Source organism: Coregonus clupeaformis, chromosome 27, assembly GCF_020615455.1.
Source record: "Coregonus clupeaformis isolate EN_2021a chromosome 27, ASM2061545v1, whole genome shotgun sequence".
NCBI classification, from domain to species: Eukaryota; Metazoa; Chordata; class Actinopteri; order Salmoniformes; family Salmonidae; genus Coregonus; species Coregonus clupeaformis.
The window spans coordinates 32210295-32236964 of NC_059218.1; the positions used below are offsets into that span (position 1 = coordinate 32210295).

At 46.4% G+C, this 26670-nt stretch overlaps 2 protein-coding genes across 2 annotated transcripts; both read left to right on the forward strand.

Annotated features, from left to right (window-relative positions):
• The first annotated feature begins 417 nt into the window (after positions 1-417).
• LOC123481171 (extensin-like) lies at positions 418-17250 on the forward strand. The gene is made up of 7 exons (XM_045208142.1): positions 418-545; positions 15021-15144; positions 15249-15302; positions 15411-15633; positions 15745-16011; positions 16585-16740; positions 16836-17250. The coding sequence occupies exons 2-7, from the start codon at positions 15026-15028 to the stop codon at positions 17241-17243; spliced, it is 1227 nt and encodes a 408-aa protein (XP_045064077.1). The 5' UTR covers positions 418-545; positions 15021-15025; the 3' UTR covers positions 17244-17250.
• Positions 17250-26670, forward strand: LOC121541799 (lysine-specific demethylase 6B-like). Its single transcript, XM_045208140.1, has 13 exons — positions 17250-20007; positions 21755-21881; positions 22139-22244; positions 22386-22591; positions 22713-22924; positions 23041-23109; positions 23210-23358; positions 23452-23566; positions 23720-23907; positions 24081-24222; positions 24389-24515; positions 24661-24837; positions 24950-26670. The coding sequence occupies exons 1-13, from the start codon at positions 17450-17452 to the stop codon at positions 24971-24973; spliced, it is 4200 nt and encodes a 1399-aa protein (XP_045064075.1). The 5' UTR covers positions 17250-17449; the 3' UTR covers positions 24974-26670.

Sequence of the window (26670 nt, forward strand, 5' to 3'; positions counted from 1 at the left end):
AGAAAATAGAGTCTTTGCTACCTCAGTGTGGTGGTTTAAAAATAGCTTCTAGTTCTGTTGGCTTTATTCCAAACACACACACACACACAGAGAGAGAGAGACACCCCCTCTATCTTTCATTTGTGAAGTTCGTTTTGCATGCCCCGGTGCCCCGGGTGGGTGGAGATTTCAGTTAAGAACCAATGGAATGGTCTAAAATGAACAAACTTCGCCCACCCGGGGCACCCGGCAATGCAAAACGAACTCGCCCACACTCTCTTTGTCCCCTCCTCTTTTTAGTGTATGATGATTGACAGGAGACCCTCCTTCCTCATTTGCTGGTGTGAATTAAATGGCGGTGTGGGGCCCCGCCCCTCCGGTCTCTGCACGTGGATCAGTCTAGTGTTAGAGCCTGAGCATCAGAGAGGAGAGGAAACCAGGAGAAGAGGAAAGAGAAGAGAGAAAGAGGAGAGGATTGGGGGAGACACGGAGGAGGAAAGAGAAAAGGGGAGAGGAGGAGAGGAGTGGAGGAGAGGAGCCAAGGGGTGAAAACAAAGGAAATACAGGTAAAACAAGAAAAGTGTATTTGCGTGCTTGCTTGCTTGTGTGTGTGTGTGTGTGTGTGTCTGTCCCTTTATGTGTCTGTACAGTAGGTGTGCAATTGTGTACGCATTTTTGCAAATATTGTTATGGTACATATATCGTGCGTGTGTGTTAGGACACGTCTGTAAGTCTGTGTTGGTATCTGACTACGGCACAATGCACAAACTGTAGCTTAATGTGTACATACTGTATTCTGTCTGTCTGCAGATTGTGCAGCACAGTTATGCAGTGCACAAGCATGCACACACACAAGCATGCACACACACACACACACACATGCACACACACAAACATGCATATGCTCACACACTCACACACACACTGTACATAAACACAGTCAGCTGATTTGTGATCCTGTTTTTTAGTAGTGTTGGTCTCTAAGCCTCTGTTTAGACTCATGCTTTGACTTGTACTTTACAGCAACACCGTTTTTGGTCTGTTTGGTTTCTGTGACACGGTAGTAAAACAGAGATAGTAACCTTATATTCCCGTGCTGGAGGCAGTCCAATGATTGCACCGAGTGACCTTGTGTAGGTAGTGATGAACATTGTGTCAATAGAAAGCTTTCTGATAGGGAGTGCTGCTTGCCAGTTTATTGCTAAAATATGTTATGGAGTTAAAATGAATTGGATAGACCCAGTGTATTGTTCAGAAGTTTAATGACAATGCAGGCCTTTTAGATTCAAGCTTGCCAGGGGTTTTCCTAGTGTGCAGAGCCCAAACAGGGAGCCTGGTAGTGGGCTAAAGACACTGGGGTCTTCCTTGTGCTAAAAATGGCCGGGTATTGTTGACCCACATTTAGTGCAGTATTTATACAGTACAGTGACTCACTCTCCTCTGGTGGCTGCAAATAGAATGAGTAAAGAACAGCCTTGTTTCCCCTCGCTAAATCACAACAACACACCCATGTGGATACTAACACACTAACACACACACTCTGGGCATCAGGATGTGTTTCTTCTGTGGTCCACCACTGGTCACCAACCAGTGCACCCAACCACTTGACCATGCTGATTCTATTATGAGGTTAATGTTCAGCACACACACCAGCTGTCTGTTTTCATTTCCTCCCAAATAGGTTCCACGTGGTCAGATTTGTGTGTGTGTGTGTGTGTGTGTGTGTGTGTGTGTGTGAGTTTCATTGGAGGAATTTAGTGGTAAATGTTTGTCTTTGTTATAAGAGGCTCAGCAGTAGGCTGGGGTTAGAGGTCAGGGGTGAGGGGTCAGTGTGACGGCTGTCTGAGGTCCCAGCCCCTCCACCCCCCTGCAGTGTCACAGATCATACAGTGCTTGCCCTGCCAATGCATGTTCCTAGTGATGATCACCATGACAACCAGCCCTCTGTATATACTCGCCCAGACACACTTTCTCTGACACACGTTAACGCACACACACACACTGACACACTCACTAACACACAACCACACACACACTCCTTCACTGTTGTCGTCTTTGAAAATGCCACCTGGTCTGTTGGTGTTGTTGCCACCTGGTCTGTTGGTAAAAAAGACGCCCCCCTCCATCCCCCCTGTTCCAAGCCTGCAGTGGTACATTCCAGTACCCCTCTGAGGTCTGTGCTTTCTGGAGCATACAGAGAGAGAAGCCTCCATTTTGGAGAGAAGGAGAAGGTAGATGTGGGAGAGAAGGGGACGGAGAGCAGAGCTGTGGGGGTGTATAAAGTTATTTTTAGAAAAACAATTTGTGTTAATCTCATGCTTTCTGCTTTGTGTCAACTCAGGTCACTTTACATTTTCTGACACACATGGATTACCTACAGTAGGCTACATACACATCAGTGTTTGTGCCTGTTAGCCTGTGTGTGTGGTGTTGAGGGTGTATGTGTCCGTTTGTCTGTTTGCTACCCCGTCAGTCTGTATTCCAGGCTGATTTGTGTAGTTGTGTATTACAGGTCTAGTTGTGTATTACAGGTCTAGTTGTGTATTACAGGTCTGACTGAGAAGTAGGCGTGCAAGATTTCAGTAAATTTTCTGAAAATGACTCAAGAACAGTAGTGTCCCCCAAAGAGGCCGAGACAACTGATTCCAAAACAGCATTCCTGTTACTCTACACTGACACACTGAACAATGTGTTTGCATCAGCCAGCTGGTGGCATAGTAACCCAATGCAGATGTGCATCCCTCTGTGTGGGTGAACATGGCGGAGCCTCTACAATCAGTGCAGGAATCACAATGATACTATCTTATATGGGGGATGGGCTGCACCACCACACCAGACCTGGCTCTGATAACATCTAGACAAATATAAAAATATGCAAAATTCTGGTAACTTTCTCAAATTGCCCAGGTTTTCCAGAAATCCCAGTTGGAAGATTCCCGATCAGCATGAAATCCTACAACCAGGATTTCTGGAAAACCTGGGCAATTTGAGAAAGTTACCAGAATTTTGCAACCCTAAGTACTGAGAAGTGAAAGCTCTCCCAGCTCTCTCTTTCTGTTTTTATTTGTTTATATTTGTCTAGATGTTATCAGAGCCAGGTCTGGTGTGGTGGTGCAGCCCATCCCCAATAAGATAGTATCATTGTGATTCCTGCACTGATTGTAGAGGCTCCACCATGTTCACCCACACAGAGGGATGCACATCTGCATTGGGTTACTATGCCACCAGCTGGCTGATGCAAACACATTGTTCAGTGTGTCAGTGTAGAGTAACAGGGTGAGGAGTATTGCTGTATTGGAATCAGTTGTCTCGGCCTCTTTGGTTGAGGGACACTACTGTTCTTGAGTCATTTTCAGAAAAGTTGAAAGCCAGGGTTTGACAGTGCAAAGACATTTTGCTCTAACCTCAAAATTTTTGCTAACTTTGAGACTATTGTCTATTGAGGCAACTAAAATGGGAGAATTGTAAGCATATGACTTCCATTGGCAGATGTCTATTGTGCACGGTGTTGTTCTGCACCATGGCCCCATGGCTGAGGCCAACATGTCTGCTAGTCTGGAGAGGTTAGTTACTTCCTGTGGAGTATAAATTCATTCTGGAGGAGTGGTAGGGGGAGTCTCACCCCCTGACTTGAGAGAGGAGATAGGAAGGAAGGAAAGGAGGAGAGGGAAAAGATAGAGGATGAGGAGAAATTGACTAAGAGTAAAGGAATGTAACTGGTTTAGGAGAGTGATTGAATAATAAGTCAGTGGAGAAGCAGGGCTTCTTGTTTTTAAGATGTGCAGCAGCGGGGGATCTTCAATTCTTTTTGAACATCTAAAGGCCCACATCACAGTTTAGAGGCGACTTATCCTCTTTCCAAAGCAGATGTTAAAAAGAGATGCAATTAATAACAGATTTTAGAAGTTTTTCCCTTCACACAACCAACATAACACAACCCACATAACACAACCCCACATAACACAACCCACATAACACAACATAACAGCATCTGAACTAATTAATGGGTAATAATAATGGGAATGTCATAATAACATTGACACTCATATATCTTAAGGGCCATTCATACACACATACACACAGTCAGAGAGAGACAGAGAGAGAGAGAGAGAGAGAGAGAGAGAGAGAGAGAGAGAGAGAGATGCACAATCACACTCCCTCTGCACTCAAATCCACACGCTAATTGAAAAACAAGTCAGTCGCCAGAGGTGATACTAAACTTCCTTATGCTTTAATTTCCTTACAAGCTGGTGTATGCATGCACAAACACACAAACATACACAAATGTACACACACACACACACATAGCAGGGGGATGCAGATAGTCAGGTGCAGCCCTCACACACACAGTGAAGGAAAGGTGTCTCTGTAAGGCAGAGTCTTGCTCTTGGCTCTGGGGTAATACAGTTGAAGTCAGAAGTTTGCATACACTTAGGTTGGAGTCATTAAAACACGTTTTTCAACCACTCCACAAAATTCTTGTTAACAAACTATTGTTTTGGCAAGTCGGTTAGGACACCTACTTTGTGCATGACACAAGTAATTTTTCCAACAATTGTTTACAGACAGATTATTTCACTTATAATTCACTGTATCACAATTCCAGTGGGTCAGAAGTTTACATACACTAAGTTGACTGTGCCTTTAAACAGCTTGGAAAATTCCAGAAAAATATGTAATGGCGTTAGAAGCTTCTGATAAGCTAATTGACATCATTTGAGTCAATTGGAGGTGTCCCTGTGGATGTATTTTAAGGCCTACCTTCAATTGCAGTGCCTCTTTGCTTGACATCATGGGAAAATCTAAAGAAATCAGCCAAGACCTCCGAAAAATAATTGTAGACCTCCACAGGTCTGGTTCATCCTTGGGAGCAATTTTCAAACGCCTGAAGGTACCACGTTCATCTGTACAAACAATAGTACGCAAGTATAAACACCATGGGACCATGCAGCCGTCATACCGCTCAGGAAGGAGACGCGTTCTGTCTCCTAGAGATTAACGTACTTTGGTGCGAAAAGTGTAAATCAATCCCAGAACAACAGCAAAGGACCTTGTGAAGATGCTGGAGGAAACAGGTACAAAGGTATCGATATCCACAGTAAAAATAGTCCTATATCGACATAACCTTAAAGGCCGCTCAGCAAGGAAGAAGCCACTGCTCCAAAACTGCCATAAAAAAGCCAGACTACGGTTTGCAACTGCACATGGGGAGAAAGATCGTACTTTATGGAGAAATGTCCTCTGGTCTGATAAAACAAAAATAGAACTGTTTGGCCATAATGACCATCGTTATGTTTGGAGGAAAAAGGGGGACGCTTGAAAGCCGAAGAACACCATCCCAACCGTGAAGCACGGGGGTGGCAGCATCATGCTGTGGGGGTGCTTTGCTGCAGGAGGGACTGGTGCACTTCACAAAATAGATGGCATCATGAGGAAGGAAAATTGTGTGGATATATTGAAGCAACATCTCAAGACATCAGTCAGGAAGTTAAAGCTTGGTCGCAAATGGGTCTTCCAAATGGACAATGACCCCAAGCATACTTCCAAAGTTGTGGCAAAATGGCTTAAGGACAACAAAGTCAAGGTATTGGAGTGGCCATCACAAAGCCCTGACTTCAATCCTATAGAAAAGTTGTGGGCAGAACTGAAAAAGCGTGTGCGAGCAAGGAGGCCTACAAACCTGACTGTTACACCAGCTCTGTCAGGAGGAATGGGCCAAAATTTACCCAACTTATTGTGGGAAGCTTGTGGAAGGCTACCCAAAACGTTTTACCCAAGTTAAACAATTTAAAGGCAATGCTACCAAATACTAATTGCGTGTATGTAAACTTCTGACCCACTAGGACTGTGATGAAATAAATAAAAGCTGAAATAAATCATTCTCTCAACTATTATTCTGACATTTCACATTCTTAAAATAAAGTGGTGATCCTAACTGACCTAAGTCCCCTGTAGCTCAGTTGGTAGAGCATGGCGCTTGCAATGCCAGGGTTGTGGGTTTGCTTCCCACGGGGGGCCGGTATGAAAATGTATGCACTCACTAACTGTAAGTCACTCTGGATAAGAGCGTCTGCTAAAATGACTAAAATGTAAAAAATGTAAGACAGGGAATATTTACTAGGATTAAATGTCAGGAATTGTGAAAAACTGAGTTTAAATGTATTTGGCTAAGGTGTATGTAAACTTCCTACTTCAACATCATATCATTTGTTGCCAAGGATACAGGACACATTGAGTGAGGGAGAGAGAGAGACAAAGAGTGAGTAGCAGACATGTGGAGAGAGAGAGAGAGAGAGAGTAAGTGGGAGAGAGAGTGAGAGAAGGAGTGAGGTAGAGAGGAATCAGTCATGTTGGATGGGGCTGGAATAGGAGAGGAGATGAGGCGTTAGGGGTGGGGCCAGAGAGAGGAAGGCAAAAAGAAATGAAATCCGACTGGCTGGTCAAAGGGGGCAGGGCCATCCTCACTCTCTCTTCCTCTCTGCCATTCCTTCCCTTTCTTTGTCTGTCTACTGAGGGGAGAAACACCAGAGAAAACAGTGTGTGTGACAGAGAGGGAGCGAGAGAGAAGAGGGAAAGGGAGGGGGGAGAGGGGAGGACAAGAGAGGAATGAGGAGGAATGGAATGGAGATACATACCTTATTTTCAGACAATAACCCCTTTCATGTCCTCACATCTGTGTCCTACCTGACAGTGGTTTCTCCTCCCTCTCTCCTGTGCGTGTATGTGTATGCGTGTGCCGGCTAGCAGAGCTAGTGGATGCCCGTTCTGTTTAACGGGACGTCAGGCTGAAGCTGAAGTGGGCTGCTGTCTCGCTCTCCCTGAGTGAGTGGCATCTTCACACAGCTGGGACCACAGAGACTGTCTCCCCCTCTCTCTCTCATACAGCACTCAGCAGCAAGGTAAGACTAGAATGCTCCTTCACCTCTCTCTCTCCTCTCTCTCTCACACACACACACACACACACACACACACAGGCAGGGGGTCACAGTAAGAGACAGAGGTTGCCCTGGAGAGGGATATGCGTAAGTGAGGGTATGCATTTCTCTGATGACAGAGACACCGGTTACCGTGGAGCGATAGTAAGGGTTGAGAACAGTGATTTCTCTGGTGATAAAGAGTGTTATGGATGGAGACACCGGTCTTCTTGGCCCTCCATCTGCTGACAGAGACAGATGGAGGGCTGCAGTGCTGCAGACTGAAGCGACTGACTGACTGCCCCTCTCTTTGTGCTGCTGGAGATAGTAAAGATGAAATGTGGAGCCACCCCCTTCCTCCACCCTCCACTCACTCAGCTAAACAGCTATACAGTACACTTCTCCATTTGTCTTATGAAATGCCCATACTTTCTTTCTCTCCTCTCTCTCTCTCTCTCTCTCTCTCTCTCTCTCTCTCTCTCTCTCTCTCTCTCTCTCTCTTTCTCTCTCTCTCTGTCTCTCCTTCTGCTCTCTCTCTCTCTGTCTCTCCTTCTGCTCTCTCTCTGTGCAATTGCTTCTGTTTAGCATCGCTTTGAGAAAATCATGATGTCATCTCATTGTTGAGTGTCAGTCATCTTACATACAAAATGTCTGCATGTGTGTGTTAGAGGTCATGTGTGAGACACAGCTTGGGGTAGAATGGTAGTGGGGATGGGGGAGGGGTACAGAGAGGCTTTTGTGCAGGAAATTGAATCATTATCGATTGCTATGGTGATCTCAGGCAGCACTAGAGACACGCTGACCATTACAACTCTCTATACTGTATTGTGTGTGATGTGGACTAGACAGAGATGAGATCTCTACATTACCAAAAGTATGTGAACACCTGCTCGTCGAACATCTAATTCCAAAATCATGGGCATTAATATGGAGTTGGTCCCCCCTTTGCTGCTATAACAGCCTCCACTCTTCTGGGAAGACTTTCCACTAGATGTTGGAACATTGCTGCGGGGACTTGCTTCCATTCAGCCACAAGAGCATTAGTGAGGTTGGTCACCGATGTTGGGCGATTAGGCCTGGCTTGCAGTCGGCATTTCAATTCAATGTTCCATGTGGTTGAGGTCAGGTCTCTGTGCTGGCCAGTCAAGTTCCTCCACACCGATCTCGACAAACTATTTCTGTATGGACCTCGCTTTGTGCATGGGGTCATTGTCATGCTGAAACAGGAAAGGGCCTTCCCCAAACTGTTGCCACAAAGTTGGAAGCACAGAATCGTCTAGAATGTCATTGTATGCTGTAGCATTAAGATTTCCCTTCACTGGAGCTAAGGGGCCTAGCCCGAACCATGAAAAACAGCCCCAGACCATTATTCTTCCTCCACCAAACTTTACAGTTGGCACTATGCATTGGGGCAGGTAGAGTTCTCCTGGCATCCGCCAAACCCAGATTCGTCCGTCAGACTGTCAGATGGTGAAGCGTGATTCATCACTCCAGAGAACGTGTTTCCACTGCTCCAGAGTCCAATGGCGGAGAGCTTAACACCACTCCAGCCGACGTTTGGCATTGTGCATGGTGATCTTAGGCTTGTGTGCGGCTGGTCAGCCATGGAAACCCATTTTATGAAGCTCCCGACGAACAGTTTATGTGCTGATGTTGCTTCCAGAGGTAGTTTGGAAATCGGTAGTGAGTGTTGCAACCGAGGACAGATGATTTTTACTCACTACACTCTTCAGCGGTCCTGTTCTGTGAGCTTGTTTGGCCTACCACTTCGCGGCTAAGCCATTGTTGCTTCTAGACGTTTCCACTTCACAATAACAGCACTTACAGTTGACCGGGGCAGCTTTAGCAGGGCAGAAATTTGACGAACTGACTTGTTGGAAAGGCGACATCCTATGACGGTGCCACGTTGAAAGTCATTGAGCATTTCAGGAAGGCCATTCTACTGCCACTGTTTGTCTATGGAGATTGCATGGCTGTGTGCTCAATTCTACACACCTGTCAGCAACAGGTGTGGCTGAAATAACCAAATCCACTAATTTGAAGGGGTGTCCACATACGTTTGTATTTATAGTGTCTATATAGTGTATATATATAGTGTATATTTAGTGTATGAGCGGTCTATCTGTCATGTATTTTGTATGAACAATACATTCTCCATTATCGTAAATGTGTGTGTGTGTGTGTGCATTTATGTTTATGCGTGCGTGCATAATGTTTTTGTGCGAGACTATGCACAGTGCTGTATACCGGTATCTGTGTGAGAGAGGGTTAGTGTATGTGTGTATACAGTGTTTGCTGTATATTGACAGCTACAGTAGATGAGTAAGCAAAAGTCTAGTCTCTGCCTGTGGACACAAGGAGGATGTAAAAATAGCTTTTTTTACCCCCTGAATTAGAGAGATTTCCTGTGTGCTAACATACTAATTATAATCCCTCTGCAGTCTCGTGCGCACACACACACACACACACACACACACACACACACACACACACACACATACAGTACCAGTCAGAAGTTTGGACACACCTACTCATTCAAGGGTTTTTATTTTTTTTACTATTTTCTACATTGTAGAGTAATAGTGAAGACATCAAAACTATGAAATAACACATATGGAATCATGTAGTAACCAAAAAAGTGTTAAACAAATCAAAATATATTTCATATTTGGGATTCTTCAAATAGCCACCCTTTGCCTTGATGACAGCTTTGCACACTCTTGGCATTCTCTCAACCAGCTTCATGAGGTAGTCACCTGGAATGCATTTCAATTAACAGGTGTGCCTTGTTAAAAGTTAATTTGTGGAATTAATTTCCTTCTTAATGTGTTTGAGCCAATCTGTTGTGTTGTGACCAAGTAGGGGGGGTATACAGAAGATAGCCCTATTTGGTAAAATACCAAGTCCATATTATGGCAAGAACATCTGAAATAAGCAAAGAGAAACAACAGTCCATCATTCCTTTAAGACATGAAGGTCGGTCAATACGGAACATTTCAAGAACTTTGAAAGTTTCTTCAAGTGCAGTCACAAAAACCATCAAGCGTTATGATGAAACTGGCTCTCATGAGGACCGCCACAGGAATGGAAGACCCAGAGTTGCCTCTGCTAGAGAGGATAAATTCATTAGAGTTACCAGCCTCCGAAATTGCAGCCCAAATTAATGCTTCACAGAGTTCACAGACACATCTCAACATCAACTGTTCAGAGGGGACTGTGTGAATCAGGCCTTCATGGTTGAATCTTTCTTCTTAACAAAAAAAAAGCTTGAGGAGGCTGGTGATGTAGCGGGGTGGATAAACCCCTGCTGGAGGCTCTCCTGTACGTAGGTCTCCATGGCCTCGGTCTCCGCGTAGGAGATTGGATAGACGTGTCCTCTCGGGAGGGCTGCGTCAGACAGCAAGTCAATGGCACAGTCCCAGGGGCGATAAGGAGGCAGGCGTGTAAACTCGCTCTTAGAGAAAACCCAGTGCAGATCCTGGTATTCCTCCAGTAAATCCACTTGAGTGGCGTGGTCCGGACTTTCCACTGTAGTTGTGTTGACAGACACCTCGAGACACCTCCCCTGACACTCCTGCGACCAGCCCAGCAGTCTCCTCTCAGACCAGGAAATAATAGGGTTATGCCAACTCAACCAGGGGAGACCTAAAGTTCATTCAGAATGCAGCTGCTAGAATGTTAACCAGGACCAAGAGAACGGAGCACATCACTCCGGTTCTTAAATCTTTTACATTGGCTTCCAGTCAGTTACATAATTGATTTCAAAGTGGTGCTTTTAGTTTATAAATCTTTGAATGGTTTAGGACCCGAGTACATGTCTGATATGTTTGAAGAATATAAACCGAGCAGGGCTCTTAGATCCATGAACACAGGTCAGCTAGTAGAGCCTAGAGCCCAAACTAAACATGGAGAAGCTGTGTTTAGCACTTATGCTGTACACAACTGGAATAAACTACCAGAAGATCTTAGATGTGCCCCAAACGTATACATTTTTAAATCCAGGTTAAAAACACTTCTCTTTTCATGTGCCTACGACTGAGCACTTAAACTTTACCACACTGTTTAGCCTTATAGCTTCCTATGTTTTCATCCCATTTTTTATATATATATATATATATATATATATATATTTTGTTTTTTATTATTATGATGTTTTCATTATTTTTGATAAACATCTTTGTAAAGCACATTGAATTGCTTCGATGTATGAATTGTGCTATATAAATAAACTTTCTTGCTTGCTAAAACAATTGGGTGCATGGAGGTGTCTATAATCAAAAAGGTGATCTGTTCTAAATGATTGTCATGGGTCAGCAGAGAAACGGGAACAGCGGTGATGTACGAGCCCTGTCCCTATTGGACGATTATCCAGGTAGGGGAATGGGTGACTGTAGGGGAACCAAAGGAATGCGTAATGCAGTGGCCAGTGCGCTATCTAAAAGATTCCCGGCAGCTCCGAAATCAATCAGCGCTAACGGGAGTGAGGGGCTAGGGTATTCAGGGAATTTAATGGAAAAACACACTGGTTGAGTTGACAGAAAAGGAGAGGAGATCTTGCATCCTACCTGGGTTAAAGCAGGGGAATTCCCTGGCTTGTCACCTCCTCACCTATTAGTGGATAAAGGGCAGGTCGGGGAGAAATTACCCCTTTCTCCACAATAGGAGCAGAGTCCCAGATTCCTTCCTCTCCTACGCTCTGCCTCGGGCAAATGTGCAGAGCCCACCTCCATCGGGTCTGGCCACGGAGCAGGTGTAGCCATGGGCTCCGGATTCCGTGCATGTCTTCGTCGGGACCGCAGGAGGTTGTCCAACCGGATCGCCATGCTGATGAGCTGGTTGAGTGACAGGTTGTCATCACGGCAGGCTAACTCCTTCTGTACCTCCTCCTGCAGTCCGCTGCGGAAAACGGTGACCAGAGCCGACTCGTTCCATCCGGTGGAGGCCGCGATGGTCCGGAACTCCAGGGCAAACTCTGAGGCGGTCCTAGATCCCTGGCATAGTCGGAGTAGACGCTCACCCCCCTCTCGGCCCTCCACAGGATGATCAAACACCGAGCGGAAGAGGAGGGTGAAGCGCTCGTAGGACTCGGCCTCGGGGCCGCCCGTTTCCCAGACCGCGGCACCCCAGTCCAGGGCCCTTCCGGTCAGTGCCGAGATAACTGTGGCAACCCTGTCTTTCCCGGAGACAGCCTCGGTGTAGCGAGCGAGTTACAGGTCGCATTGCAGAAGGAATCCCTTGCATCTCGCTGGCGCGCCATCGAAGCGCTCCGGGAGGGACAGGGGTATTCCACCCAACACAACGTACGTCATGAAAAACGACGGGGACGAAGCCCAAAACAAACATGTATATATATATATATCACAGGGATGTAACACAAACAAAAGAGCGAGGTGTAGACCTCTAAACAATACACGGGACGAGAACCGTAATAACAGGAGCACAGTACACGGTACTCACGAGACCAACGGACATGGGACAATAATCGACAAGGACAATGGGGAACAGAGGGCACATATATACACACATACTATTCAGGGGGAATGGGAACCAGGTGTGCGTAATGAGACAAGACAGTCTGGGGTTGGTGGTAATGATCCAGGTCAGTGACGCCTGGAAGACCAGTGACGTAGACCTCTGGAGCTGGTGAACGGAATGAGCAGCAGTACCGGGGGGATCCATGACAGTGGGGGTGCTGTGCTGGTGACACTATCAGTGATTTATTTAGAATTCAAGGCACACTTAACCAGCATGGCTACCTCCAGCATTCTGCATGGCCTCCACAATCCCCCGAATTCAATCCAATTGAGATGGTTTGGGATGAGTCAGATGGCAGAGTGAAGGAAAAGCAGCCAACAAGTGCTCAGCATATGTGGGAACTCCTTAAAGACTGTTGGAAAAGCATTCCAGGTGCAGCTGGTTGAGAGAATGCCAAGAGTGTGCAAAGCTTTCGTCAAGGCAAAGGGTGGCTATTTGAATAATCTCAAATATAAAATATATTTTGATTTGTTTAACACTTTTTGGGTTATTACATTATTCCATATGTGTTATTTCATAGTTGTGATGTCTTCACTATTATTCTACAATGTAGAAAATTGTAAAAAAATAAAGAAAAACCCTTGAATGAGTAGGTGTGTCCAAACTTTTGATTGGTGCTGTGTAAGAGACACATTCCTTATGTATATATGTGTTTGCATTGTGCTTTAGTACAAAATAGTATTATATCAGTATTATAAACAGCATAATGGGAAAGTCCTCTTTCACTGTCACATAAAGTACATTCATTCACACACACATTCTCCATCTCTGTTGATTTCACACACATCCATATTCCATATATCTAATTGCAAATCAGCTCTGCCCTCCTTTTCACTCTCCCTCCCTGCTATCTCTGTGGCCCTCTTCATGCCCAGACTAGAATGGTTGGAGACTAGAGCGGTTGCTATGATACGTCCTCTTCAGAGAGCCAGGCAGGCAGGCCTTTATCAGTGGCTGGCCACAGGCTGCAGTTGCTGCTGGGAGCTGGTGATCAGAGAGGGGCTGGATGCAGGGTGCAGCTCTGGCTGACTGGTGATAAACTGCCTGCCTGCTCACCACAAACAAACTACTGTTCCAGCAAATTAGGAGGCAGACATTGAGAGAGAGAAAGTGAAACAGAAAAGGAGAGAGGAGAGGATAGTGTTGTGTGTGTAGCTGCAGCGCATTTATTTGTTGTTATTAAAGTAAAGCTGATCTTGGACCAGTGCCTAATGGTAATCTAGTGTGTGGGCGGTAGCAGTTATAATTGTGTGCCATTGTAGGGAGTTGTAGTGCAGTGTTGGAGGTGCATTAACATGTACAGTGGCGTAAAGTACTTCAGTAAAAATACTTTAAAGCACTACTTAAGTCGTTTTCTTTGGGTATCTGTACTTTACTATTTATATTTTTGACAACTTTTACTTTTAATTCCTAAAGACAATTATAGACTTTTTACTCCATATATTTTCCCTGACACGCAAAAGTACGCGTTACATTTTGAATGCTTAGCAGGACAGGAAAATGGTCCAATTCACACACTTATCACCAGAACATCCTTGGACATCCCTACTGCCTCTGAATCTCTCAATAAACACAAATTATTTGTTTGTAAATGATGCGTGTTGGAGTTTGCCGCTGGCTATCCGTAAATTTAAAAAACAAGAAAATCGTACCGTCTGGTTTGCTTAGTATAAGGAATTTGAAATGATTTATACTTTTACTTTTGATACTTAAGTATGTTTCAAACCAAATACTTTTAGACTTTTATTCAAGTAGTATTTTATAGGGTTACTTTTTTTATAGGGTTACTTTTACTTTAGTCTTTCTATTAAGGTATCTTTGCTTTTACTCAAGTATGACAATTGGTTACTTTTCCCACCACTGACCGTGTAGACTATAGAGACTCTGGACAGAGACTGTGAACATCAAGCATGATGTGGCTAGTGGTTGATTTCTACATGTTGTTTTTGTGGTTTAGGAACTGAACATTATTTTGTAGTTTAGCAACTGAACACTGAACAGTCTCTCTCTCTCTCTCTCTCTCTCTCTCTGTTGTGGATTAGAGTTAGTGAAAGAAAGACAGACACGTGTTGTTGTGTAGCCCTCAGGTTTATAGTGGAGGGCTTTACAGACACAGACCAAGTGTGGTGAGTATTTCTACCTCTGTGAACAGTACATTTTACATTTTAGTCATTTAGCAGATGCTCTTATCCAGAGCAACTTCCAGTTAGTGCATTCATCTTAAGACAACTAGGTGAGACAACCACATATCACAGATGGTAAGTACATTTTTTCTCAATAAAGTATTTATCAGCAAAGTCAGTGCCAGTAGGAAAAGACAAGTGTAAGTTTTTGTTTATTTTACAGTAGTTTTTTTTACTTTGTGTCCATGGCAACCATTCACCTTGCTTGTAAACTAAAGTGTGTGTTCATGTATGTTTGCTCAAGTTCTATCCTAATTCATTATAATGTAGATGCATTTCTGTATTTGTAGATACATTATTTCCAATTATTAACTTCTGCAAATCTGTACCCTGAAGTTCCTAAAGCAGTTGTGTGAGTGTATATTATGTGTGCATGGTGTGTGTTAAGTGTGTGCTTGTCCGTTCCCAGGCTGGATGTATCACCCAGCAGAGCAGTGTTCTGGCCGTAACACCAGGGACTCCTACCATGCTGGAGGACCTTCCAGAGGAACATGGGCCCCCGTCAACAGTCGCCCCTGGGGCCCTCCAAATAGGTGACCCCTCTTCTTATACCACTGCCTACTGACCCAATCACAACCCTTCTTCCTGTTCTGTAGTCTGTGCTGAGCCAATGGTAACCCTCCTTTCTCTACTGTAGGTTCAATGGAGGAATCAACCAATCCCAGCACCCAAACAAGATATATACCGACAGGTGAATGAAACATCTCAATCGTTCAGATCTTACATTGTGTGTAGAAAGTCCACAGTCACCTTAATGTAGTGATCCCTTAGTGATCTCCACTTTCTCTCTGGAACATAGGGGGGACAGGCCACCCTCCCATGCCCTGGGAAGGGGTCCTCAGCGGGACCAGAGGCTAGCACCACGACCCTGGGACCAGAAGGACCAGGCTTATGAGACCCATGGCTGGCACCAGGACTCCCCACGGTCATTTCACAACCATGGCCGCAACCAGGGGGGCTACCAAGCAGGACCTGGGGAACCCTTCACCCGCTGGGACTCCTACAAAAACCAGCCTCCCAGGGTGAGATGGGAAGAGGGTAGTGCTCTATAAATACTGTACATAATTATTTATATATTACATCGTTTTTATGATTGATTGCATGACTTTAATTATGATAATTGTCTCTCCCAGTATGGGGGTCCCCACCAGCACCATCTGCCCAGAGACCCCCCCAGAGACCTGGGCTCCCCAGCAGAGAGGTGGGCCCCCTCAGACCGCTCCAGAGCCTTCCAAGGCAGGATGATGGACCAAGGACTAGGACCATGGAAACGCCCAGCCTCCCACCATCACAACCACCACCGTGACCAACTTACACACTGCTCCCCACCCTCACAGCACCCCCCGCCTCCCAGGGAAGACTGCCTTGCCAAGAAGAGCAGGAGCTCTGGTCCTGAGCAGGTCAGTCACCACCTAATCTCTGTTAACCCAGAAGTAAAATCTTGGGTAACGTTAATTTGGTCAGCTGTGTGATTAACTTCTTGGTCTATACGTATTGAAGCAGTTTAATAAGAATTGAAGCAGTTTAATAAGCACCGCCTTGGCCCAAACCTGATATGTCCATATAACCAGTAACGAAAACCCAAAGACCGAAACTACTGCAGCTCGTTATCTCACCCATCCCATTCAGTCCCGACAGATTCTTCAGTGATTAGTCACCACCTGAGCTAGTGATCGTGACCTTCCACCTCTTCCTTGGCCATTCTCCATGTGTCTGTGTTTGCCAGGAGTGGAAGGTCCCCCACCACCACCAGCTAGTTCTGCTATTAGTGCTTGAGAAATATGTTTTCCCTAACCTGATCTAGGATCAGATGGCTCTACTACTAACCTTAACCATTAGGGTAATATCTATCTGATCCTGGAACAGTGGTTTGAAGCAACTCTGTGTGTAGCCATGATATTTATACAATAGCACCACCTTCTGGCAGGACCTCACCAGGAGACCGACTGTTTATTACTGTTCTCTCTCACCAGCCCTCTCACCGTGGATCAATGCATTTATCCGGCCCAGACAAGCACCAATCACCACCCTACTACCCTCCTTCCAAACAAGGCTTCTGGAAACAATCATATGACAGACCTGGTCCTCGCACCCATGCTGACAGGAGGAGCTCATCTACAGAGTTACAAGTAAGTCAGTTAATAGCCAATGAACTTCAAGAGAGCAATGCGCTATTAAAGACTACTCATTGATGAACCATCCTCTCTCTCTCTTGTTATTTCAGGAATCCACCAAGTCAGGATTAGGGAGTATCAAATACAGAACACATCATTCTACCCATTCTCCAGTTCCCCAGGTCCCCTTCAATGGTCAAGGCCCCCCTCCTTCCTCCTACCCCCGCCACCCCTCTCCAGCCCAGCCCTGTGGCAGCAGCAGACCCCCCCACCATGGATCCAGAGTGGAGGTGGATGGCCAGTCCCAGCACCCCTCCTCACCAGCAGATCCCACCGGCGTGCCTTACAGCCAGCACCTCCACCACCAGCGTCCCCCATCACCCCCCTCAGTACCTCAGCACAGCCCCCAGCCCCACGCTCCCACAGACAGCAGAGGGATCAGACCCCCTCCCAGCCCTATGCTACAGAGCCACCCCACCGCAACAGCAACCACAGAGATGGAGGCTGCACCACCCTGAGCTCCTCCAGCCTCTCTGGCCTCTCCAGCTCCACCACTCCTAGTAAGGCCAGTGGGAAGAAAGATCCACCTCCCAATCAGAGGAGCCCTGACATTGGCACAGGCACACCCCATAAACGGGGACCAAGGACCCCCTCGCCCAGTCCCACAACTCCCCCTCTCTCTGCCTCCTCCACAGGGCTAGGCTCAGGCATTCAGAGGTCAGAGATGAAGCCCAGCAGGGCCTCAGAGCCTCAGACCCAACCCAGCTCTCCTACTGTCAACAACAACAGACCTACTGGCAACAAGCCAGAGCTGCAGCCTCACGGACACAAACAGACAGAGAGGAAACATAAGGAAAGGAGAGCAGAAAGAGGCAAGGAGGGAAAGAGGGAACAGAAGAGGAAGACGGAGAGGAAAAGGAGAAAGGAGAAAGAAGAGAAAAGTGGGGATGGGGTGAAGAATAAAACCCATAAAGGAGAAGAGGTGAGGGACAAAGTGGAAAGAAAAAAGCAAGAAGAAGAGAGGAAGACAGAGAAAAGGGATAAAAAGCTGGAAAAAGCAGAGAGGGGATCCTCAAAGTCCCCACATAGATCATCCCTCGCTCCGTCAGTATGGCCTTCCTCCCCTAAGTCTGGATCTAAGGTTCCAGGGAAGCCAGGAAAGCCAGGCCAACCCTCCCAGACACCATCCACCCCTGGTAAACACATACACAGGGAGAATGCCCAAGAAAGAGGTGGAAAGCCCCATGACCACAGCTCTCCAAATACCTCAGAGACAATCCCACTTGCTGGCCCGCCTGCAGCCCGTCCCAGCCGACCCACACCCTCACCACATCCATCCAAACACAAAAAGTCAGAGAGGGGAGGGACCCTGAACAAGTCAAACCCAACTCAACCCAAATTCCCTGTCAAGGACTCACCACTGCCAGCCTGTCTTCCACCCACCACCACCCACAATACCACCACCAACAACAACGTCAGCACCAACATGACCAATAAGGCCAGTAATACCAGTCCCCAGCCCACCAGTCCTCCAACACCTTCTAAATGCAGCCCAGGGAGGAAGGCTGATTTGACCCCCTCCACACTCTCATCCAAAACCCCAACAGCTCCCACTGTGGCTGGGTCAGCGGGGTCCATCCAGAGCCATACAGAGACATTGGGTGTTAGTCCAGAAGGCGGGGTCCTGCGGGCCCCAGATCTCCAACCTGCGGCAGGGGTGGGCAGTGTGGAGGAGCTGGGAGACAACCCCCCCGCCAGTCCCCCTGTTCTCAGCTGGCAAGGCTCCCCAGCATCAGCCCTGAGTGAGGAAGAGGAAGAGGAGGGAGGAGTGATGAGGAGACCTGTCCTGCAGCCCAGCCCCACCCACGGCCCGCCCCTCTCACCCCCTCATGGGAACTCAGAGGGGCTCAATGAGAAGGCCGAGGGGGTCAGTGAGGGGAGGGGTGCTGATGACCTTCGCCATAGTGACCTGGCCAAGCTCTATGGCTTGCCTGATACTCCCAATGGAGTGGAGGAAGAGGAGGAGGAAGAAGAGGAGGATAGTGGTGGAGACACATCGTCCAGCTCTCTGCCTCCCCGTCGGCCACACCTCCACCAGACAGGAGTGGCTGATGTCTTCAAATCGTTGGCCTCATTCCTGGGGGGCCAGAGGTACACATATCGGGGCGGTCCGTTTGGGCGTCCTCCTCCTAGCTCCATGGGAGGAGTGAAGTACTCTTCATCCCTCGCCATGGACCCGGAAACCAATTGTCAGGACCAGCAAAACCCCTCCCCCACATCCAACTCCACCACGCCTCCAAGACGCACTAGCCAATCACCCACTCACACTACCTCAGATCCGCCTTCCAAACCCCGCCCTCCCTTAAACCTCGACCAACCACAGCTCTCCGTGGGGGAGCGCACGAAACAGAAGCACGCGAGATTGGAGGAGATTCTGAATGAGAAAAAGAAAGGGAAGACTAAGCGTGTAGACAGTGGGGAGACGGCCGGGTCTCTGAGCGCTGAGCTTAGACTGACCACCACACATCGGCTGCCTGCCACCACCAAGGAGGAGCGGGGACAGAGGGAGGTACGCAGGCAGACAGACAGAAAGAGGGAACAAAGCGGTGCGGATGGAAACAGGGACGGGGAAGGGAAGAGCAAGAGAAGAAAACAAGATAACAGCATCAGCAGTCATCAGAGGAGTGGAGGCAATGAAAAGAAGAAGGTGGAAGAAAAGAGTGACAGAAAATCAGCCTCCTCCATTACGCTGTTCTCATCTACACCTCACCCCAGTCACCCAGCCAAGCAGCTCAAAGACACTAAGAAGAGCCGTCCCATTCAGGGGAACCTTGGTCTCCAGAGCAAAGACATCCAGGGACAGAAAGACAAGACGCACACAGGAAACACTGAGCAGGGGGCACAATCAAAAGAGACGAAGGAGGAGAGAGGCAGTGAGCCTGAAACCAAGACGTCCACACCAGGCAGCAACACAGACACAGTGGCAACAGCACCCACCACCAGCATTATCAACACCTCCTCCACTGCTACCACCTCCCCTTCTCCCACCCCGGCCCCCTCTGCTGCCGCAGTGATGAGGACCCTCTGTCCCCTGGCTGCTGCTGACTTCCTCAAGCTGAAGGCTCTGTCCATTGGCCCTCCCAAGGAGCTGAAGATCCGTCTGATCAAGGTGGAGAGTGGAGTCCGAGAGACGTTCATCGCCTCCGAGGTGGAGGAGCGCAGGATCCCTCTAGGAGAGGTCAGCATCAGACACACAGCCAGCGAGGTCGTCAGGTCCTGCAAGTGAGTACATGGTACATTTGATGTACAGTGGGGAAAAAAAGTATTTAGTCAGCCACCAATTGTGCAAGTTCTCCCACTTAAAAAGATGAGAGAGGCCTGTAATTTTCATCATAGGTACACGTCAACTATGACAGACAAATTGAGAAAAAAGAATCCAGAAAATCACATTGTAGGATTTTTAATGAATTTATTTGCAAATTATGGTGGAAAATAAGTATTTGGTCACCTACAAACAAGCAAGATTTCTGGCTCTCACAGACCTGTAACTTATTCTTTAAGAGGCTCCTCTGTCCTCCACTCGTTACCTGTATTAATGGCACCTGTTTGAACTTGTTATCAGTATAAAAGACACCTGTCCACAACCTCAAACAGTCACACTCCAAACTCCACTATGGCCAAGACCAAAGAGCTGTCAAAGGACACCAGAAACAAAATTGTAGACCTGCACCAGGCTGGGAAGACTGAATCTGCAATAGGTAAGCAGCTTGGTTTGAAGAAATCAATTGTGGGAGCAATTATTAGGAAATGGAAGACATACAAGACCACTGATAATCTCCCTCGATCTGGGGCTCCACACAAGTTCTCACCCCGTGGGGTCAAAATGATCACAAGAACGGTGAGCAAAAATCCCAGAACCACACGGGGGGACCTAGTGAATGACCTGCAGAGAGCTGGGACCAAAGTAACAAAGCCTACCATCAGTAACACACTACGCCGCCAGGGACTCAAATCCTGCAGTGCCAGACGTGTCCCCCTGCTTAAGCCAGTACATGTCCAGGCCCGTCTGAAGTTTGCTAGAGTGCATTTGGATGATCCAGAAGAGGATTGGGAGAATGTCATGTGGTCAGATGAAACCAAAATATAACTTTTTGGTAAAAACTCGTCGTGTTTGGAGGACAAAGAATGCTGAGTTGCATCCAAAGAACACCATACCTACTGTGAAGCATGGGGGTGGAAACATCATGCTTTGGGGCTGTTTTTCTGCAAAGGGACCAGGACGACTGATCCGTGTAAAGGAAAGAATGAATGGGGCCATGTATCGTGAGATTTTGAGTGAAAACCTCCTTCCATCAGCAAGGGCATTGAAGATGAAACGTGGCTGGGTCTTTCAGCATGACAATGATCCCAAACACACCGCCCGGGCAACGAAGGAGTGGCTTCGTAAGAAGCATTTCAAGATCCTGGAGTGGCCTAGCCAGTCTCCAGATCTCAACACCATAGAAAATCTTTGAAGGGAGTTGAAAGTCCGTGTTGCCCAGCGACAGCCCCAAAACATCACTGCTCTAGAGGAGATCTGCATGGAGGAATGGGCCAAAATACCAGCAACAGTGTGTGAAAACCTTGTGAAGACTTACAGAAAACGTTTGACCTGTGTCATTGCCAACAAAGGGTATGTAACAAAGTATTGAAAAACTTTTGTTGTTGACCAAATACTTATTTTCCACCATAATTTGCAAATAAATTCATTAAAAATCCTACAATGTGATTTTCTGGATTTTATTTTCTCATTTTGTCTGTCATAGTTGACGTGTACCTATGATGAAAATTACAGGCCTTTCTCATCTTTTTAAGTGGGAGAACTTGCACAATTGGTGGCTGACTAAACACATTTTTTCCCCACTGTACATTTACTACCAAGACATTTCAATGGAGGAAGAGAGGTTGGGGCACAAAACAATGAAAGTGGGTTAAATTCAATCTTATTGAATTCTCCCTCTTCATCTGTCTCTTTCTCTGTCTGTTTTAGGGGGGCGAAGGTGAAGGGGAAGTTTCGGGAGTCCTATCTGCTCCCTGCTTTCTCTGTCAAGCCTGTCCTTAGCACCGACACACCAATCCCACGAGAGAAGCTCAACCCCCCCACACCAAGCATCTATGTGAGTCCACACTCTAGGGGCGCTGCACGGCGGCTGACCCTATGCACCAACCAGTCTGTGCGTGTGGGTGTCTTGGGGGGGATAAAGCAAAAGAAAACATGCAGCTCTGTGTCCAATGACAATAGACCATAAAGTAATCTTCTTCTTCTTTTTCCCCCCTCTTTTCTTCTTCATTCTCATACCCATCACTCACATATCAGTTCTGGATGTGTGCCTAGTTGATGTATTCCTGTGTTGTCCTGTGTGTCTGTGTCCAGTTGGAGAGTAAGAGAGATGCCTTCTCCCCAGTCCTCCTCCAATTCTGTACCGACCCCAAGAACCCTGTCACTGTCATCAGAGGCCTGGCTGGATCCCTACGACTCAGTGAGTTTGCACATTTCGATTTGTCTCTGGGCTAAAGGTTAAAACAGCAACATAATTTCTGATTTACTTACTATACTTTTATCTCATTCCTCTTTCCTCTCCCTCCCTCTCTCCCTCCCCCTCTCCCTCCCTCTCTGTCAGACCTGGGTCTGTTCTCCACTAAGTCTCTGGTGGAGGCCAATGCAGAGCACGCTGTGGAGGTGAGGACCCAGGTGCAGCAGCCTGCTGATGAGAACTGGGACGCCACTGGTTCAGCTCAGACCTGGCCCTGCGAGAGCAGCCGCTCACACACCACCATCGCCAAGTACGCCGCATACCAGGCCTCCAGCTTCCAGGAGAGCCTCCAGGTTGGAGATGAACACACACACACAAATATCACACACACAAACACATAATGCTTCCATACTATTCCTCCCCCCACTTTCTCTCTTTGCCCAGCTACGTTCATGTGCCTATATGTGTCTACAGGAAGAGAAGGACAGTGAGGATGAGGATGAGGAAGAACAAGAAGAGAAACAGACTCTGCCCTCTGACCCATCAACCAACCCTGCATCTGGCACCAGCAAACCCAGCCCATCTGTGGTTACTAGCAAAGCAACTCCTACAACAGTTGCTAGTAAAGCCAACTCTACCACAGTTGCTGGCAAAGTTGGCCCTACCCCTATTGCTAACACACTCAGGTCACCTCATAGTATCCACAGCATACTGTGCAGTCAACTCCTTATGAAATCAAATACAATACCTTTAATCAAAACAATATTCTGACGTTTTTTTAGACACTTCCTCTTTCCTATAGGCCGGAGGCGAAATCAACTGGAAAGATTATCAAATTCGGCACCAACATCGACATCTCTGATCCTAAGAGGTGAGATTAGCTTTATATGTGGTTGGTTCTTTTAGACAGGGCTAAGGACACCCATAGAGAGGAAGTAGAGTGTTAACATATGTTTGATGTGTGTTACCAGGTGGAAGCCCCAGCTGCAGGAGCTGCTGAAGCTACCAGCCTTTATGCGTGTGGAGTCCAATGGGAACATGCTGAGCCATGTGGGACACACCATCCTGGGCATGAACACCGTCCAGCTCTACATGAAGGTCCCCGGCAGCCGTACACCTGGTCAGTGTCTGAGTTATATTGGTGTGTGTTTAAATGCATATTACATGCATCTGTCCATCATGGGCTTAAATATCTCTGTATGTCTGTTTTCAGGCCACCAGGAGAATAATAACTTCTGCTCTGTGAACATCAACATTGGGCCGGGGGATTGTGAGTGGTTCGCAGTCCATGAACACTACTGGGAGCACATCAACAATTTCTGTGAGAAGTGAGTCATGGGTCTGCTTTCGTGTGAGGGTCTGTCTTCAATTTAGTTAAGCATTTGAGCTGTTCTGCTCATTGAAATGCATAACAACAGTGATCCAAAGGGGATTTGAACCAGAAACCACTACTTTGCTATCATCTCTCCTCCCTCCTTCAGGCATGGAGTAGACTACCTGACTGGGTCCTGGTGGCCTGTTCTGGAGGACCTGTATCGCTCCAACATCCCAGTGTACCGCTTCATCCAGAGACCAGGGGACCTGGTGTGGATCAACGCAGGGTCCGTCCACTGGGTGCAGGCTGTGGGCTGGTGCAACAACATCGCCTGGAACGTGGGACCTCTCAACTGTGAGTTATTAATAGTGTCCAGCAGGGCAAGCCATAGATAGGAAATGGGAGCTGGGTCATACACAGTGCAGCTATTGTATCTACACAATCCTTTACCTCAGTCAAATTAAATCAAAATCCCTTTGTGTGCTTTTCTACTGTAAAGTATGTCTGTGTCGTCTTTGCCCTTGCAGCATACCAGTATCAGCTGGCTCTGGAGCGCTTTGAGTGGAATGAGATCAAGAAGGTCAAGTCCATCGTTCCCATGATCCATGTCTCCTGGAACGTAGCCCGCACTATCAAGATCACCGACCAAGAAACCTACAAGATGGTCAAGTGTGTGTGTGTGTGTGTGTGTGGTGTGTGTGTGTGTGTGTGTGTGTGTGGTGTGTGTGTAAGTGTCCCTCGTCATCTATCTAGTATGAATGTTTGTTTCTTGCTACACCTTACCTCTCTCTCTCTCTCTTTTCTCTCCCTCCCTCAAACCCCCTCCTTCTCTCAGACATTGTCTCCTGCAGTCCATTAAGCACATTCAGATTCTGAGAGACCAGCTGGTTGCTGCAGGGAAGAAAATCTCTTATCAGAGTCGTGTGAAGGACGAACCAGCCTACTACTGCAACGAGTGTGACGTAAGTCCCTCCCAACAGCCTGTGGATGTATGCCTGAATCAGACCTGCTATGAACTACCATGTCCCGAGCATCTTATCCAACAGAGTGTTGGTGTATGGCTTTGGTTATTTCTGCAGTGAGTGATTGTGTTGTGTCTGTGTGCAGGTGGAGGTGTTTGACCTGCTGTTTGTAACTAGTGAGTCTGGCAGCAGGAAGACCTACATGGTGCACTGTGAGGACTGTGCCCGGACTGTGTCCAAGAGCCCCTCGCTGGCAGGAGTAGTGGTGCTGGAGCAGTACTGCATGGAGGAGCTGATGAGAACCTATGACAGCATCTGTGTGGTGAGACATACACACACACACCATTTTTCTGTGTGCTGTGAAGTTATGTCCATCATATTTACCCCCCTTTCTTTCTTTCTGTCTATCTTTCTCTTCCTCTTTCTCTCTCCAGACTCCATCACCCTGCTCCAAGTGAGGCATCCTCCCTGTTGTCTAGCAGCCATAACCAAAGCTCCTACTCAGTGGCAGCACAGACGTTGTCTTCAAGGAATATTACTACTGCTAACACTTGGTGAACAGCCAACCATGTTTACTCAGTATTGTTTACATCACAATAAGATATCGGCCATCAGTCAATTGAATTCCAACTCACTGTTGTCTTCCCCTCCTACCAGCTGCTGATTGGACTTGAGTCTTGAGATAGAATGACTAGACTGGTACTACTACTTGTTAAAAACATGTCAGACAACTACAGAAAATGTGAACATTGTTAGCACTGGAAATCATGTCTTATTTAAAACGGACACTGCTGTGATTCAAAAGCGTCAAGTAGCCGGTATATGGTGCATTAATTCAGGTACTTTTATGCAAATCCAATGGAACTTTTTTACACCAATCTAGTTATTCTATGTCCATGAATTTACCGTGTTGCTACGGTAGCAGCAGGGGAATTGCTTCACAAGCAAAGTAGCTGATAGTCTCAATGAAATCCCATTGTTTTGGTTTGGTTTTCTATTCAGGTGAACTCTGACATTTGTCATTCCTGTCTGTATACTCTTTGGGGGCTATTTCCATTGTATTTCCATTATTCTGACCTAGATATTTCAAAAGTTTTACCAGCCTAGAAGTACACCACATTGGCCTTGTGAACTGTATTTAGATGAAAGGAAATTAGAAAATCAAACATGCAGACACAACTTTCTAAAGCATTAGGAATATTAATTTAAGAAATTGTTTAAATTTCTCTGAAATACGGGTTAACTAGAACTAGAGGACTAATCTGCTTTCACTCTTTGTTGGAAATCTAGTGTGTTTTATTGTGATTTTAATTTTTGCATAAAAATCCTAAATAATGTTTGGTAGAGAGAGATGTGATTGCTACAATACGCCCTAAAGAAGATCCTCTTCCTTTACCTTTTTCTTTTGATAATGGGATCCTTCTCCCTGTTTTATACCTCTTTTTTGGTTGATATCTCCTTATTTTCTGGATTACAGAGAAAATTAAGAATTGTAAATTGTGACTTTATTTATACTTGTATATGTTTGTTTTCTTAAATGTATTTATTGCATATTGATGGTGCTTCTCTGGGGACACCAGATATTTTTAAGGTTTCCTATTGTGTGTGGACGGGGAAGAGCAAACAGGGGGAGGTTGGATTTTCATGGTGCTCAACCCCCTCTTACCTCGCCACCTCCTCATTAACTGTGTATAAATGATCTATGAATATAAGTCAATGAATATAACTTAAACCGACAGGTTGGTGCTTAGAACCGCTTCATTACAATTACCGGTAAACAAATAGAATGATGTCTTTGTACTGTATCTAACTGATAAACACAATACCTTTTTCAACTTTTTTGCATTGTACGAAATTCATAAAATTGTGAAGCATTTGTGATTAGCAGTAGTTGTAGTTTTAGCCACATTTAAAAGAGACTGACGTGTAGTGAGGTTTGGGTTCCTTCAGTGTTCTGTCCTCATGAGGATCATTTCAAGGTTGTTGTCTGCTCCTCATCCACTGACTCTTTTTATTTAAGCTGTGCTGTTTTAAAACAAAATAAAATATATCTCACATAGAAGAGAACATGAGCCAGACCTGTCTTAAACACTCTGTGATTTTTCTGTGACATTATTGTGAGTATTATTGATACAATAAAATGTTTTGAGAAATT

Excerpts from the sequence above, each read along its gene's own strand:
- LOC123481171 (XM_045208142.1), top strand. The coding sequence starts at position 15,026 with ATGTATCACCCAGCAGAGCAGTGTTCTGGCCGTAACACCAGGGACTCC. Across the intron at positions 15,634-15,744 it reads ACAAAAACCAGCCTCCCAGG|TATGGGGGTCCCCACCAGCA; the intron begins GTGAGATGGGAA and ends TGTCTCTCCCAG. Across the intron at positions 16,012-16,584 it reads GGAGCTCTGGTCCTGAGCAG|CCCTCTCACCGTGGATCAAT; the intron begins GTCAGTCACCAC and ends CTCTCTCACCAG.
- LOC121541799 (XM_045208140.1), top strand. The coding sequence starts at position 17,450 with ATGAAGCCCAGCAGGGCCTCAGAGCCTCAGACCCAACCCAGCTCTCCT. Across the intron at positions 21,882-22,138 it reads CCCCCACACCAAGCATCTAT|TTGGAGAGTAAGAGAGATGC; the intron begins GTGAGTCCACAC and ends GTCTGTGTCCAG. Across the intron at positions 22,245-22,385 it reads GGCTGGATCCCTACGACTCA|ACCTGGGTCTGTTCTCCACT; the intron begins GTGAGTTTGCAC and ends CCTCTCTGTCAG.